At 58.5% G+C, this 15,090-nt stretch overlaps 2 protein-coding genes and 1 long non-coding RNA gene across 9 annotated transcripts; 2 read left to right on the forward strand and 1 right to left on the reverse strand.

Annotated features, from left to right (window-relative positions):
• The first annotated feature begins 52 nt into the window (after positions 1–52).
• Positions 53–8,580, forward strand: AKT1S1 (AKT1 substrate 1). 3 transcript variants are annotated; one of them, XM_040252242.1, is made up of 5 exons: positions 53–370; positions 4,445–4,830; positions 5,881–5,958; positions 6,054–6,223; positions 7,567–8,580. In XM_040252242.1, the coding sequence occupies exons 2-5, from the start codon at positions 4,452–4,454 to the stop codon at positions 7,708–7,710; spliced, it is 771 nt and encodes a 256-aa protein (XP_040108176.1). In that variant the 5' UTR covers positions 53–370; positions 4,445–4,451; the 3' UTR covers positions 7,711–8,580. The 3 variants fall into 3 exon arrangements, with proteins under 3 accessions (XP_040108176.1, XP_040108174.1, XP_040108175.1); XM_040252240.1 differs by lacking the exon at positions 53–370 and adding an exon at positions 953–1,020; XM_040252241.1 differs by lacking the exon at positions 53–370 and adding an exon at positions 983–3,434.
• Positions 8,581–8,582: 2 nt separating this feature from the next.
• LOC120872113 lies at positions 8,583–9,504 on the reverse strand. Its single transcript, XR_005723187.1, has 2 exons — positions 9,276–9,504; positions 8,583–9,013 (listed from the first exon to the last, which is right to left on the reverse strand). It is a non-coding gene; the product is annotated as an uncharacterized LOC120872113 (long non-coding RNA).
• On the forward strand, positions 9,495–14,834 carry LOC120872107 (polynucleotide kinase 3'-phosphatase). Of its 5 annotated transcripts, none has more exons than XM_040252230.1 (17): positions 9,495–9,623; positions 9,874–10,037; positions 10,705–10,751; positions 11,083–11,385; positions 11,772–11,851; positions 11,929–11,986; positions 12,071–12,178; positions 12,479–12,550; positions 13,252–13,300; positions 13,397–13,467; positions 13,539–13,631; positions 13,771–13,867; positions 13,944–14,005; positions 14,155–14,264; positions 14,342–14,429; positions 14,514–14,575; positions 14,661–14,834. In XM_040252230.1, the coding sequence occupies exons 2-17, from the start codon at positions 9,887–9,889 to the stop codon at positions 14,776–14,778; spliced, it is 1,569 nt and encodes a 522-aa protein (XP_040108164.1). In that variant the 5' UTR covers positions 9,495–9,623; positions 9,874–9,886; the 3' UTR covers positions 14,779–14,834. The 5 variants fall into 5 exon arrangements, with proteins under 5 accessions (XP_040108164.1, XP_040108169.1, XP_040108167.1 ...); XM_040252233.1 differs by having other exon boundaries at positions 9,520–9,640; XM_040252232.1 differs by lacking the exon at positions 9,495–9,623 and adding an exon at positions 9,677–9,697.
• The last annotated feature ends 256 nt before the right edge of the window (positions 14,835–15,090 follow it).

Consider the following 15,090-nt stretch of genomic DNA (forward strand, 5'->3'; position numbering starts at 1 on the left):
TATCTGTTCTAGAGCAGGAGTGGGTGTAACCATTTTCCAGAATGGGGTGGTTGAGTTTGAACCACGAGGCTTTGAGTCACATGCTACAGACGCTAGAGGCGGAGCGGCCAGTGCGCAGGTGCAGTACTACATTCTTAACCACGAAGTAAACAAGGGGGCGGGTCCAGGAACTCCACCCCCTCGATCAAGCTGGCTCCAAGTAGGCCTAGTCCTTTCTCCATATTGCATGCTGGCATAGAAGCCAAAAAGATGCCATTTTTCTCGAGGGCACGGCCAAGGCCGGCGAGCTGAGGCCATGTTAATGCGGGGCAGTCCCATCTCTCTGCGGGGCGCGAAAGCAGGGTCCTGGAAGAAACGGATAAAAGAAAAGGTGAGAGAAGCTGTGCATCACAAGAGGCCCTGAAGGACTCGTGTTAAAGGGATGAAACCGTCAGTTTCCCCGGGAACGGAGGAATCCCGGCAGAATTCCTAAGTCACCGTGGAAAGCGGCCTGAGCCGCCATGTTGAAACTGGGCAAACTGAAGCAAGATAGGCTGCCATGTTGGCTCTTTGCCAGTCTTGGTGCTGAAGGGGGATGGGCTGGAGAGCCTATGTATATGTTATGGACAAAGGATGGCTGGCTGGTTGCCATGTCATTAATGGACATTGCTTTCCACTAGTTCTGTGTAAGAGGTTATTAGTGTGTGAGGGACGTCAGCTCGCTTGAGTTAGTATACTGTAGTCCTGAGTGTGCATGTAGCATTTTCCCCATATTTTGGGGGGACAAATCGAAATGTGGGTTTGTGTCTGAGAAAGTTGAAGCCTTTCTTTCACCATCTTTCTTATGGACACTGCCGTCGCCAATGCCCCACTGGGATATGGCGAAGCACCCGTGCCCCCATGTTGTTCTCCGGCGTCTGGTGTTAGGGAGGTGGAGTGTGCAAAGTGGAGGCGGGCCAAAGAGGCGGAAGTGACGTAAGGTACCGCCATGTCTTTTGAGGGCGGCGACGGTGCCGGGCCGGCCATGCTGGCTACGGGCACGTGAGTGGAGGCGGCGTTGTGAACCGCGGTGTGGGGAGGATTTGGCCGTCCGGAGGAGAGGGGCGCTGGGTGGGCTAGCCGCTCGTGGGAAGGGTATAGCCTGCGTTAATCAGAGGGCAGAGATCGCCCAGTGACCTCACGCTGAGCGCTGGAAAGGTGTCGGCCGTGGGAACCGTTGTGTCTGACCCTAGGCAAAGCTTGGACAGCCTTATTCTCCGGTCTCCAGACCCACTAGGATTCTTGACTTAGGCGTGGACCATGTCCACAGGGTCGGGGGGTTACTTGGTGAGGCCGCGGGGCGCCCCTCACCCGTCCAAAGGCGGGACTTCCGGTCCTGGCCCCTACCTGGGCGGGATTTCCTGTGTGCTTCCTAGAGAAGTGGGTCTTTACCTGAGACCCTGGACCAAGTAGCGAGTTCTGTGAGCGGTAGAGAAAGACCTCGGACATTCATCTGCCCCAGGCCACAGGGTGCATCCCCGAGTTCCTCCCACCTTGGGCCGGGGAAGGGGTTTACTTCCAGTTTGACAGGTGATTGGGGGGGGGACTTCGCTGGCATGCTAGCATCCCTCATTCCTTGGGAGACTTTTCCTCTTTCCTCATCTCTTCTGGAGTCGCTTTCCTCACCTCACCCCCCACCTCATCCTAAAAAGCCAGTCGCCTTACCTGTCCGTTCCCCCTATGGGGGACAGGTCTCACCTCCCTCTTTCCCTAATCTTCAGTTCAGTCGCTCAGTCGTGTCCGACTCTTCCCTAATCTTAAATACCTCTATTTGGAGGGAGAGGGGGTATTCCATCTATCAGCTCCGTGGAAGATAACAGGACTTCCTCTGGAACCTGAAGGGGTGGGAGACTCTGCTGGGGTGGAGGGCGGTACTTGGCTTGGTTACTCTCCTTTTAGGTAACCAATGCCAGAGACACCCCCCGCCCCAAGATCCCCAAGCCTTGGCAGAAGGGTCTGCGTAAGTCGCTCTCCTCCTCTTTGAGGTATGTGTGGGGCTCTCGTGACCCGCTCACTCCCACTTGACTCTTTCCAGGTCTTCCCAGGCTCTCGGAGTTTGATCTGCTCTCAGATCTCCTCTAGGAGAGGAGCCATACCTTGGTGTCCGAAGGAAGAGCCCCCTGGCCTGGCATTACCAGGCTGTGCAACCTTGGGCCACTCACTTTCCTGCCCTGAGCCTCAGTTTTATCCATCAAGTGGGACCCAAGGAGTGGCTGTGAGACCCTGGGTACCTCCCAGTTCAGTTGGGCTTTGGAGCCCGTCAAGCAGACCACAGTTTCTCTTCTGCCCTTTCTAGCTGTGTGCCTCTGGCCAGTGCCTTAAGCTTCTGAGCCTCACTTTTCCCTTCTGGACTACGAAGTGATAAATCTTTCCTCATAAGATAGGCAGGGTGGCATTTAGGATTAAGAACAGGTTCTGGATCCAGGATGACTGATCCAGGTCCCAGCCCTCCATCTCGGTCAAGACATTGAGTCTCCCCAGGCCTCAGTTTGCAACTGTAAAGTGGGATGATCGTAGCTCCACCCTCACAGGGGTGGTGGGAGGGTGGCATGAGGCTGGATGACACGCTCAGGTCCTGCCTGGCCCGTGGGAGGTGCGGCATAAACTTGCTCCCTGGTCTGTGCGGACTGGCAGTGGTTGTGCTCTCACTGCATGTGGCCTCCGGCAAGGGCTTTGGACTCCATGAGCTTTGACTGTCTCGTTTGTGAGGTAACAGCTCCCACCTTTGTAGGTCAGGTAGGAGGGATCATGACCGACGCAGAGTCCCTGCACGGAGCAAGTGCTCAGCAAACTCTGGTCTCTCTGATCATGAGTCACAAAGAGGATTCGAATTGAAATCTAACTTCTACGACCCTGGAGGGCTAGATCACAGTCCTGCTTGAATCCCTCCGGTGAGGAGGAGCCTGCTGCCTCTTTGGGGAGGCTCCTCAGCTGCCTAGCAGCCCTAGCTCAACCACTGGTTTACAGGGAGAGGACAGTGAAGCACAGAGAAGGCCACTCAGTGGTCCGAGGTCACAGAGCAGTCAGGGTGGGAAGTCAGGCTCCTGGTCCCTTGTTCTTTGCTTGTAAGAAGACGCATCCAAGCAGGTCATCTACTTAGAGCGAACTTGTCCTGGGGACACAGATCCCTGACCTCGGGTGGCTTATAGTCTGATGGAGGAGGCAGCCAGAGGTACAGCTGTCACAAGCTTGTGTGACAAGAGCTGTAATGGAGGTAGCTGAGGGCACTGTGGGTCGAGGGGAGGCATCTGGTCCATCTTGAGGGATCAGGGGAGACTATCAGAGGACCTGCTGGAAGTGCAAGGACGTTGTGGGCAAAGCCCAGGTGCATGCAGAAAGCAGCCGGCATCCCATTTTCTGCTCAACTCCAGCTTTCTGAGACCTGCCATGTGCCAGGCAAGGCTGGTGTCTCAGAGGTGAATCCAACAGGCCTGCCCTTGAGGGCCTCCCACACTGGTTGGGGAAGTGGATGTGGATCCATCCAAGCAGTGCTCCCAAAGGGATCTGGGCTAGAATGGGGATCATTCAGACATTGCAGGAGCCTGTGGATGGGGAGGGGCCACCCTGAGCTAGGGGTGGGTGCAGGAGTGACAAGTACACAGAGGACAAGTGGTCTAGGCTTGGGTGGGGGGTAGGGATCGTTTACCTGGACTTAATGCCTTGGGCCTCAGGAGTCTGGAAGTATGTGAGACCGGGGTAGGCCTTCCGGTACTGGGCTGAGGGACTGTGACCTTGTCCAGGGGGTGCTGAAGCAGGGTCAGCTCCGGGAGTAAAAGGACCCGCCCCCCCCCCCCAGCCCAGGGCCTGGGTGCCTACTGGACTAGAGGCTGGGGCCATGGTGCAGGGCAGCACAGTCCATCAGAAATATGATCTGAGCCATGTGTCTAACTTCACGTTTTCTATGAGCCACATTAAAAAAGTAGAAAACAGATGAGATTCACTTTTACCCTCTTATTTTACTTAGCCAGCATAAATAAACGTCATCATTTCAACATTTAATCAACTTCAGATTGCTCATGAGATATTTTACATGCTACCTTTTTGTGCTAAGTAAGCCTTGACAGTCCGGTGTGGATTTCACCTTCTTGGCACATCTCATTTTGGATCAGTTACATCTCAAGTACTCCTCAGTCACGTGTGGCTGATGGCTCCTATGCTGGACAGGGCAGGGCTAAGAGGAGAGTCAGGGGCTGAGGGGACAGAGTGAGGATGGGCCGGGGGCCCAGCACAGGGCCCGGAGGTCTGGATGGAGAGGAGCCCTGCAGAAACGGAGGGCGGGGGTCAGCTTGCAGGGGGAGATGAGCTCAGCTAGGATCAGGTGGTGAGCAGGGCTGGGCGTGGAGTCCAGGGCCTGGTGGACACGTGGGGCTGGGTGGACAGTGGAGTCCGCTGGGCCTTAGCCTCCTTTGTCCTGCTCTGTCCCTAGGGCGCGAATGGCGTCGGGGCGGCCCGAGGAGCTGTGGGAGGCCGTGGTGGGGGCCGCTGAGCGCTTCCGGGCCCGGACGGGCACGGAGCTGGTGCTGCTGACAGCCGCGCCACCCCCGCCACCCCGCCCGGGCCCCTGCGCCTATGCAGCCCATGGCCGAGGGGCCCTGGCCGAGGCCGCCCGCCGCTGCCTCCACGACATCGCCCTGGCCCACCGGGCGGCCGCCGCAGCCCGCCCCCCCGTGCCCCCACCAGCACCGCAGCCGCCCAGCCCCGCACGAAGCCCACCCCGGCCTGCCCTTGCCAGGGAGGAAGACGAGGAGGACGAGGACGAACCCACAGAGACGGAGACGTCTGGGGAGCGACTGGGCGTCAGCGATAATGGAGGTGAGGCGGCAGGGGCCGGGGTGGCTCTTAGTCAGTCGCCTCCTCACTGGGCTTTCCCAGAGGGGTGCAGCTTGCTTGTCCTGTGGGCTGTCCTGTGACTCACTCTGTGATCTTGAGCGAGTCATTTCTCCTCCCTGAGCCTGGGTTTCCTTTCATCATTTCCTGGGACCAGCTCTGCTGGGAGGTTCTGGGTACTGAGAAAGCCAACTCAGGGCCTTTTCTCTAGGTACTGCAGGTCTGGCCAAGGAATTAAGAGTCCTGGCATGAAGCAATGCCCTGTGGAGGGCGTGGGGCGGGCCGGGAGGGAACCTTCTGAGCTGGGAGTGTGAGAGGACAGGACTTGTTTGCAAACTTGGGGTGCCTAATGCCAGTGAGAGCAGAGACAGGAGTTAAAGAGGGTCAGGGGTACAAGCAACAACAGAGGGTGCAGCTGGCTGCAGTGGGGGAAACAAGAGCTTGGATGCTTTCCAGAGACTGGACTGTAACATTAGGGTTTTGAAGAGTGAGTAGGAGTTCTCCAGTGGCGGGTGGGTGGAGGGCTTAATTAAGTAGTTACTCACTTGTTACTGTTACTACCAACAGCTGATTTTCTCACTGTTGCTGGACAAACCCATGGGGTTAAGGGCTCAGACTGTGAAGCCAGGTGACGTAGGTTCAGATCTTTATTAGAGGTGAGACTAAGGGCAAGTAAGTTCATCTCTGCACCATCGGTCCTGGTTGTCAAACAGGGATCATAATCATCTCGTTTTCCTCTCAGCCTGTATTTTGAGTCAGTTCATCCCAAGTGAATCTTACAGATTTTGTGTTCATCCAACCAGTTGTTTTCACCCAGGGAGATACCAGATAGACAGAAACTAGATTTATTTCTGCCGAAGGCCAGCCAGATAACCAGGGGAAAGGTGTGCGAGGCCCGAGGCTTATTCCCGAAGCCCTAAGGCTTGCGAGGGCCTGGCCAGTGCAAGGGACGGGGAGGTAGTGGCAGTGGCCGCAGTCCAGAGCACTCAGATCGCAGCAGGCACCAAGTGGCCGGGCCTCTGACGCCACCCACAGGACTCTTCGTGATGGATGAGGACACCACGCTGCAGGACCTACCCCCCTTCTGTGAGTCAGACCCCGAGAGCACGGACGGTGAGTGTTGCAGGCTGTCCCGGTCGCCGGAGTGGGGGGTGAGGGCAGCTGGGATCAAGGTGGGGACAGAGCCTGGAGTCCACACTCTCTCCCAGATGGCAGCCTGAGCGAGGAGACTCCCGCTGGTCCCCCAGCTTACTCGGTGCCCCCGGCCTCAGCCCTGCCCACACAGCAGTACGCCAAGTCCCTGCCCGTGTCCGTGCCCGTCTGGGCCTTCAAGGAGAAGAGGACAGAAGCTCGGTCGTCTGATGAGGAGAACGGGCCGGTGAGGGGCAAGTGGGGGAGGCAGGGAGGAGGGGGTGGGGAAGGGTTCAGAGGCGTCTCCTCCGGGAAGCCCTCAGACAGGGATGCCGCATTTCCCAGGTCTGACCTGCCCCTCCTTCTCGCAAGGCTGGTTCTCGGGCCAGAGCCCTGCAGCTCACGACACTGTCGCCTTGTAGAGGGGGAACGGCCTCCCTTCCCAAGACAGCTCCGTTAATAGAAGACCTGATCTGGGTGGGGCGCAGGTGTTTGGTGTCCCCTCCAGATGGGGAAACTGTGGCTCAGCGGGGTCAGATTGCTTTCCGCCCCTACCCCTCATATTTCTGGCCCCTCCTGGAGTCTGTGCCACCTCCCTTGTCCTCCATTCCTCCCCCACCATCCTACACGGATTCCTGGGCTGGCCTGGGTGGGTCCTCATCACCCACCACTAAAGCTCTGAAGCAGAAGGGAAGCCGAGGCACTGAGGGTGCACGTGACTTCCTGAGACTCAGCTGGGATTGGAACCTCGCTTCCTTTTGGAAAACAGCTCTGGAGGGAGGAGGCCTTGGGTCCTGTGGTTCCCCCTCCCTATGCCACTCAGCGGCCCCCTTTACAGACTGGCAGGGTTCACTGGCTGCTGCCATCCTTGTTTGTTGGTGGAAACATAATTAACTGAATCTCTGAGGCCTGAGTGCTGGGTCCTGGGCTGGCCTCCGAGAGGGCCTGAGTCCGGCTTCTGTCTGTGGCCTCTCTCACTCTGCTGGGCGTCAGGCCCAGCCGAGGGTGACAGGGCCCGAAGGAAGGTAACACTGGGTGCTAGGGCTGCAGGTAGAATGAGGACCCCTCCCTGGTGGAGACTAGCAGGGAGAGGGCTCCTTCTCTCAGCCCTGGCGACTCGGTCGTTCAGCTTTCTTTAGCAATCACTGTGGTGATTGGTCCACACCCTGCTATCTGCCCCATTTTTCAGAGGGGAGACAGAAACCTAGGGAGATAAAATCCCTGTTGACAGCTAGTGGCTGGCAGAAGCCTGATTAGAACATGACTGAGTCCCAAACCTGGTCCTCAGACATGAGACTCTGGGTACACATAGCCTTGATGGTCAGCACCCAGGCAGCACTTCCACTCTGGAAGGACGGCATGAGACAGGCTGCTGTGCGTGCACAAAGGACCAGGCTGAGAATGCGGGGAGAGGGGCAGGAAGGCTTCCTGGAGGAGGTGATGCCTTAAGTTGGGTAGCAGAGCCCTAAACGGAGCAGGACAGGATGAAGGGCCTGCCAGGCCGTAGGCGTCGCAGGGGCAAAGTGCTAGGAGAGGACCTGGAGCTCTGGGGTGCAGGTTCTGACCCCGTCCGTGTCGCCGTTCCCACAGCCCTCCTCGCCGGACCTGGACCGTATCGCGGCGAGCATGCGCGCACTGGTGCTGCGGGAGGCCGAGGACACTCAGGTCTTCGGGGACCTGCCGCGGCCACGGCTCAACACCAGCGACTTCCAGAAGCTGAAGCGGAAATACTGAGGCCCAGGGAGCTACCCGGCCCGGCGTCCGTCCCACTCCTACACTACACCCCTGCCCCGCCCCCGGGGCCCGCCAATCCGAGTCAGATCCGGGACCGGCCTCCCACCCCCGGGCCACCAGGATTGACCAGTCCCTGCAGATTCCCGCCACCCTTCCAGCCCACGACAACTCCTGCGCCGCCGAGCGGGGCCTATCCAATTTCCGAATTGGGTCTGTCTGCTCGCTGCTCAGCGACAGATTTTTTTCTAGTAAGCAATTGGCTCTCTCCGCGACCGGGGCGTGGCTAATTCGCAAGGCGTTGGCTCCATTCCCGAAAGAGTCAAGCTCCAGGATTGGGTAATCGTCCCTTCAGCATAGCGAATGGACAGCTCCTTCATTTGATTGACTTGAACACTGTAAAGGGCTTGACCAATCTCCCGAGAGACTCAACAACCCTTCTTGAGTTCCCCCATTTGATTGGCTCTAGCCTCCTGGGGGCGTAGCCAACTCCTCCTGTGCCCAGGATTGGCCTGTGGTGTTAAATTTACGTTCTTTACACTACTGGGGGCCGGGGTTGATTTTCGCCGAAGTCCCGACGATTGTTCTGGCCCGCTCAGGGATGGCCTGATCCAGTTCTTGCGTCTGACACCCTCTCATTGGTTACATCCCACAACTGCCTGCCAATCAAACCCGTCCTTGCATCCAGGACGTTACCAGCTCCCGCCCCTCTCCCCCCACCCCCACAGGTGCCTTAAAGGGCCCTCGTCCACCCAAGGTGGGGGGCAGGGGGCCTCACTCTCCGGCCCTGGCGTAGGGGAGAGAGTCGGAGGTGGGGATCGGGAGTTGGGAGGGGCGCTCTGAGATTAAAGAGTTTTACCTCTGACAAATGAATATGAAGTGTGTTCTGGGTATTCATTCAAAATTTTTCGAAGCCAAATGAGCAGGTCTCATTACTTCTCCATGCAAAGTTGGGAACTGGACTCGTCCCCATTTCAGACAAGAAAAGGTAGATACACGGGGTGGAAGAAAGGATTCCATTCCTGTGTGATAGTGGAATCTCAATCTTCAGGGCTGTAAATTTCGGAATGAGAATAGTTTTGAGTCGGTCTCCTGAGCCCACATGCTGCTGCTGCTGCTAAGTCGCTTCAGTCATGTCCGACTCCGTGCGACCCCCATAGACGGCAGCCAACCAGGCTACTCCATCCATGGGATTTTCCAGGCAAGAGTACTGGAGTGAAGTGCCGTTGCCTTCTCAGCTGAGCCCACGTAGTTCCCAGGAAAAGCCAGGAACCCACAGCTGAGGCCGGGTTTCGGACTAAGACAGCTGGAGGTAAAAGAACAAATGGCTTCTGGTCTGAGGATGCAAACGCGGAATCCCCGTCTCCCATCAGATCACCACCGATGGAATGCTAACAACAGACAAGACTTCAACAGGGTAAACTATTACCTAGACACCTTTACAAATTATTTACATGTACTAACTCAACCTTCCTTGTAACCCCACAAAGTGGAAACGATTATCCTCACACTAGATGAGAAAACTGCAGTATTGCTGTCCCGGCGGGGTTTCGTCAACTGACAATAACCTTAAAGAGAACTTCCTCCCGCTGTAACTATCTCCGGCAAAAGAAATGAAACATAAAACTTCAACGCGGAAAGAGGAAAATCTGTGAGCATGGAATCCACTCCCCTCTACTGGCCTGAGTCTCATACTGCAGCAGAGGAGATGAAGGTCAGAACTGCAGAAGGACCGCAGGGTTCCTGGGCCTGAGGGGGCGGGGCTTATGCCGCAGCTGCGCAAATGCCCCGCCCACTTCTGTAGGAAGAGTCATTTCCGTGAGCGGAGAGACTGCAGCCAGCCGAGTCGCAGGCACAGCGCCTCCGGCAAGACGTCCCCGGTCGGAAGTGGCGAATGAACCAAGCGGTGGGCAGGGGTGAGCGTGGGGCCGAGGTGAGAGCGCGAATTTTTCGGCCTTTGCCCTGGAAAGCGGGGTCCAGGCTCCCGGAGGTAGAGTGGGGCGTCGTCGCCTGGGAAACCGAGCTATCCTGAGGCCGGTGAGTGGGTGGGACTTCCGGAACCTTTAGCGGAAGAAAGGAATTCCTAGTGGAGACGGCGGAAGGAGGCGGGACTTCCTGTAGCGACTGAGCGATGCCACTCAAACCTGTTTCCCTATTTCCCCTTAGGCCGACTCCCAGAATGGCCAGGGTGGAGGCCCAGGGTCGCCTGTGGCTGGAGAGCCCCGCTGGGGGAGCACCTCCCATCTTCCTGCCCCCAGGCGGGCAAGCTCTGGTCCTGGGCCGGGGACCCTTGACGCAGGTTACCGACCGGAAGTGCTCCCGAAACCAGGGTAGGCGGGGCGGGGCCTGAGCTGGACCGGGTGGTGTGGAGTGCTTAAGGAGCGGGAACACAGGCAGTTGGAAAGATAGACAGGAGGGGATATGCTTGGCCACCATGCGGAACTGTGTGGTGCGGCCAGTCCCGAAGTTGGTAGGTGCCCCCTGTGGAGAGCACAGAAAGAAAAAGGGTGCTTGACCTGGATTTAGCCAGACACCTTGAACGGGAACGGATGGAGTCCATCCCGAGACACTTGTCACTGGCCAGAAAAGGATACTCACAAGCTGCCGTGAAGACTTGAATGAGGCCACGAACCTTGTTAAGCAGAGAGCCGGTTCTGTGGAGAAAAGTGCATATTGCTAAGCAGAGATGGGTGGTAGGGGGCCAAGCCCGGAATCTGCATCTTGTCAAGGTCCTACATTGTCAAGAAGCCATTTCTACACAGAAAAATACCTGCTGTCTCCCTAGGCGACGACTAGTGTCCCAGGCAATTGTAAGGCCTTTATCTGGCTCCTGCATGTCAAGGAGCGAGCCAGTCCTACTTAGAAAATAAACTGCTTCCTCCTGCCGAATGGGTGCTGTGGCCCCATCCTGTGGTTTGAAGCGGGGCGTGCTCCCCAGTAAAGAGAGAAGCAGTCACCCAAGGATTCAGATGCTAACTCCACCCCTTCAATCTTCAGTGGAGCTGGTCGCTGACCCTGAGACTCGGACGGTGGCAGTGAAACAGGTACCGATTCCTTAACAAGAGGCAGCAGGACTGGGGGTGAGGATGTAGGGTACGGAGAATCGTCACCCAGCGGGGAACGGGCCCAATTGGGAAAATCAGACTGGGAAGGGAACAGGTGGTGGCCCGCTGCAATCGGGTAAACATTCATCCCCATTTAAATTGGGTAAGATGGGACGCTGCTAATCTTCCCAGAGCCTGATTGGCGGTACAGGGTGAAGAGGCGGGGCTCAAGGGTCTGATTGGCTGGTGGAGAACGGCGAGTCCTTTTTCGGGTTATTTGATTGGAGGAGGTTGCCGGGGGTGGGGCCAGCTCGTTACCGCCTCTCTACAGCTGGGAGTTAACCCCTCAACTGCCGGGACCCAGGAGCTGAGACCGGGTTTGAAGGGCGCTCTGAGGGTGGGGGACACGCTGTATTTGGTCAATGGCCTCCACCCGCTGACCCTGCGCTGGGAAGAGGCCCTCACTCCAGAATCCCAGCCAGACACTCCACCCAGCACCCCTCCTGTGACCGGAGAGGGAGAGGAGGAAAATGTTGAGCAGCGGAAAAAGCAGATAAGGAAGTCATCCCCTGGCTGGGAGACCTTCGAGAAGCTGCTGGTGTTCACAGCACCTGGTGTGAAGCCTCGGGGCAAGGTGAGGCCCAAGCTGAAGACAGCTCTAGCACAGTCCAGTCAACACCCAAACAAAACTTAGCTCCTATTTGGATTTTCATGGTTATTAGTCCCCTGAAGTGAAAATAGGCCATGGAAGGAGGCTGGGTCGGATACGAAACCCATTTTAAAGATTGAAATACTGAGGAGCTCAGGAGAAATGTGAGGTGGTAGAGAAGATTTCACTCTCTGCTGTCCGGGTGGCATCCTTGTCCTTACAGAACATGGGTAGGCCAGCTGTGACTCAGTTTCCCCATCTGTAAGGGGTGGGCGTTCATAGTCCCAGCTTGCAGAATTGACGCGAACCAGCCTGCGACCTAGGTGGACCAGAGGTGTAACAGTGCTGCTCTTTTTTCTGGGTGACGCCAGGTGGCTGGTTTTGATCTGGACGGGACCCTCATCACCACACGTTCTGGGAAGGTCTTCCCCACTGGCCCCAGTGACTGGAGGTGATTGGAGGCAGTAGAAGGGGGTGGTGAGGCTCACCCGGGCCCCAGGTCACCTTGCGCTCCCTCGCCCGCACTAGGATCTTGTACCTAGAGATTCCGCGGAAGCTCCGGGAACTGGCTGCTGAGGGTTACAAGGTGTGTGCTCCGTAGGGGCTGGCTCACAAGGCGGGCCCGGGCCTAATGAGGAGGGGCCGGGGTGACACCCCGTCTCCTTCACAGCTGGTGATCTTCACCAACCAGATGGGCATCGGGCGCGGAAAGCTGCGAGTGGAGGAGTTCAAAGCCAAGGTGGAGGCTGTGGTGGAGAAGCTGGGGGTCCCCTTTCAGGTATGGCTGCATGGGAGGCTGAAGGACTATGTAGAGCGACAGAGAGGCTGAGACAGAGGCCAGAGATTGCGCTGTGGGCCAGAAAGGAGGAAACAGAGACCTGGGGAGAAGGTGTGACATGGTGAGCCAGTTGGAGAGTGGATGGGCGACCTAGGCGTGGTTATGCTGACAGATGCATTGTAAGTGGTGCTCACCTTGGTGAGCGCTGGCATAGTGTCCTTGGGATTCAGGAGCCTTTGAAGGACTCTGGGTGTCAGAGCAAGAGTCAAGGACAGTGTCTGACCCCCCCCCCACCCACAGGTGCTGGTGGCCACGCACGCAGGCTTGTACCGGAAGCCGGTGAGCGGCATGTGGGACCACCTGCAAGAGCAGGTGAGCCTCCGACGCCCAGGTCTCTGCTCCATGACCTTCCCTGTCACCCCCTCCCGGGCCTGGCCGCCTCCGTTTCTTTGCTGTCGTGTCCTAGTGCTGGTGGGTGAGGCCAGCGCTTTTAAACTCGGAAAACCAGAGTGGTCCGGAGAGAAATCACCTGTGGCTTCATTCATGGGTTTGTTCTTCAGAACAAACAAAGCTTCTTGAGCTGAACGTATCAGTGGACAAGACAGACCTGCCTGCCCCCGGGTGCTCCTGCCCGAGGGAGGGCGCGGACCATAAGTGTGTTGATGGATGTGTGAACGTTGAGAGTAAGGCTGGGTGTTGATAAAGGCTTAAAGGTGGTGAGTGAGGGAGCCATGTGTCATCTAAGGAAAGAGCAGAGTACTGCAGGTGCAAGGATCTTGAGGTGGATGGAGTCCGGTGTTTTCGCGGGCAGGGAGGAGGCCTGTGTGGCCACCGCTGAGCGGGCGAGGGGGCGAGTGCGAAGTCAGACTCCGTGGGGTCCGGAGCCGCGTCAGGTGGGAGCGGGCGCCCTCTGGCGGCCGCTTGTGGAACAGGCGGTGAAGCGGCTGAGGAGTGGCTGAGGTCTCAGAGGCTAGAGGTCAGGGGCACCGACCGAGCGGACCTCCTGGCGGAATCTGTTAGTACGGCAGATGTGGGCGTGGGTTCCTTACTGCCTCTCATGTGTCCCTGCCTAGGCCAACGAGGGCGTGCCCATTTCCATCGGGGACAGCATCTTTGTGGGAGGTAAGGGCCTGGGGCTGGAGAGGTGGGTGGGTGCTGGGCACTGATGCGAATGGGCCGCTCCTAAGGATGCTGGTGGAGACAGGCTCCGTGTTTCAGACGCAGCGGGACGCCCAGCCAACTGGGCCCCTGGGCGCAAGAAGAAAGACTTCTCCTGTGCAGATCGCCTGGTGAGTGCCCCACCCCATCCCGCCCCCGGAGCCCGCCCCCACCCCACCTGACTTCCTCCCTCCCCGCGCAGTTCGCCCTGAACCTGGGCCTGCCCTTCACCACACCAGAGGAGTTCTTTCTCAAGTGGCCCGCGGCCCGCTTCGAGCTCCCAGCCTTTGACCCGGTGAGGCCTGCAGGGCTGGGTGAGGGGTGCACAGGGATGGGGCCCTTTGAGCTCCCAGCCTTTGATCCGATGAGGCCTGCAGGGCAGGGGGTGCACAGGGATGGGCCCGGGTCTCCCTCATCTTGTCTGTCTCTCCCAGAGGAGCGTCGCCCGCTCTGGGCCTCTCTGCCTTCCTGAGTCCAGCTCCCTCTTAAGCTCAGACCCGGAGGTGGTCGTCGCCGTGGGATTTCCTGGGGGTGAGACTCCCTGACCCCCAGAAGCCCCAGCCCCTCTCCGACTCCTCAGGCCCCACTCACCCTGCGCCCTTCACAGCCGGGAAGTCCACCTTCCTCCGGGAGCATCTCGTGTCAGCCGGATACGTCCACGTGAACAGGGTAGGACGTGGTCTTCAGTGCCCCCCAACCCCTAGACAGCTGTCCTTTCTGACTCTCCGTGACTCTGCCTCGGTGTCCCCCCGCCGGCTCTGGGTCCCTGTGCCCCTGGGTCTCCCAGGCCCCATCCTGATCTCTCTCTGGGTCTCCAGGACACTCTGGGCTCATGGCAGCGCTGTGTGACCACATGTGAGGCGGCCCTGAAGCAGAGGAAACCGGTCGTGATCGACAACACAAACCCCGACATCCAGAGCCGGGCCAGGTACCGGGGTCCCATGGAAGGCCCCTGGAGGGCGGCCCCAGGCCTTTTACCAAGCTCCCTGCCCTCCCCTCCCCAAGGTACATCAAGTGTGCCCAGGATGCAGGTGTGCCCTGCCGCTGCTTCCTCTTCAGTGCCACCTTGGAGCAGGCGCGCCACAACAACCGGGTGAGCGAGCCCCCCGAGCCCTACCAGTGCCCCCACACCTCACCAAGCCCTGGCCTCACCGGCCCCACCTCTGCCCCCCCGCAGTTCCGGGAGATGACAGACTCCTCCCACGTGCCCGTGTCCGATGTCGTCATTTACAGCTACAGGTGGGGGCCGCAGGGTGAGGTGGGGGGACATCGGGTTGAGCCCAAAGGTTGGGTCTCGCCTCCAGCCTGCACCCTCTGCCGCCAGGAAGCAGTTCGAGGCCCCCACGCTGGCCGAAGGCTTTGCGGCCGTCCTGGAGATCCCGTTTCAGCTGCACGTGGTGCCGCAGCTGGAGCGGCTGTACCGCCAGTTCTCAGAGGGCTGAGCCACCCTGCCCCACCGGCCCTCGCCCCTCCCCACAATAAATGCTATTTTTCCTAACTCTTGGCCACCATTTTGCTGGGGAGACGGGTGGTTCACCCAGCCAGGCCAGCAGCACAGACCTGTTGGGCCCAGGGTACCAGGAAGGTGCTACTGGGGACTCTGCCCTCCTGGGGGGGCCCTGCCTCTCCTGGGTTGGAGAGATTTATGGTGGTGGCAGCTGGAACTTGCCTGGCCCTGCCTCATGTCTGCTTCTAGCCGAGTGAGGCCCATGGAAGCCACAGGGCAGGGAGGGCAGCCTGGGAGCAGCGAAAAA

Source organism: Oryx dammah, unplaced genomic scaffold, assembly GCF_014754425.2.
Source record: "Oryx dammah isolate SB20612 unplaced genomic scaffold, SCBI_Odam_1.1 HiC_scaffold_13, whole genome shotgun sequence".
Taxonomy (NCBI): Eukaryota; Metazoa; Chordata; class Mammalia; order Artiodactyla; family Bovidae; genus Oryx; species Oryx dammah.

What these genes read in the sequence shown, in the direction of transcription:
- AKT1S1 (XM_040252240.1), top strand. Translation starts at nt 968, where the DNA reads ATGTCTTTTGAGGGCGGCGACGGTGCCGGGCCGGCCATGCTGGCTACG. An exon ending in GCCATGCTGGCTACGGGCAC is followed by an intron (nt 1,021 to 4,444) that starts GTGAGTGGAGGC and finishes CTCTGTCCCTAG; the next exon opens with GGCGCGAATGGCGTCGGGGC. An exon ending in AGACCCCGAGAGCACGGACG is followed by an intron (nt 5,959 to 6,053) that starts GTGAGTGTTGCA and finishes ACTCTCTCCCAG; the next exon opens with ATGGCAGCCTGAGCGAGGAG.
- LOC120872107 (XM_040252230.1), top strand. Translation starts at nt 9,887, where the DNA reads ATGGCCAGGGTGGAGGCCCAGGGTCGCCTGTGGCTGGAGAGCCCCGCT. An exon ending in GTGTGAAGCCTCGGGGCAAG is followed by an intron (nt 11,386 to 11,771) that starts GTGAGGCCCAAG and finishes GGGTGACGCCAG; the next exon opens with GTGGCTGGTTTTGATCTGGA. An exon ending in AGGCGCGCCACAACAACCGG is followed by an intron (nt 14,430 to 14,513) that starts GTGAGCGAGCCC and finishes GCCCCCCCGCAG; the next exon opens with TTCCGGGAGATGACAGACTC.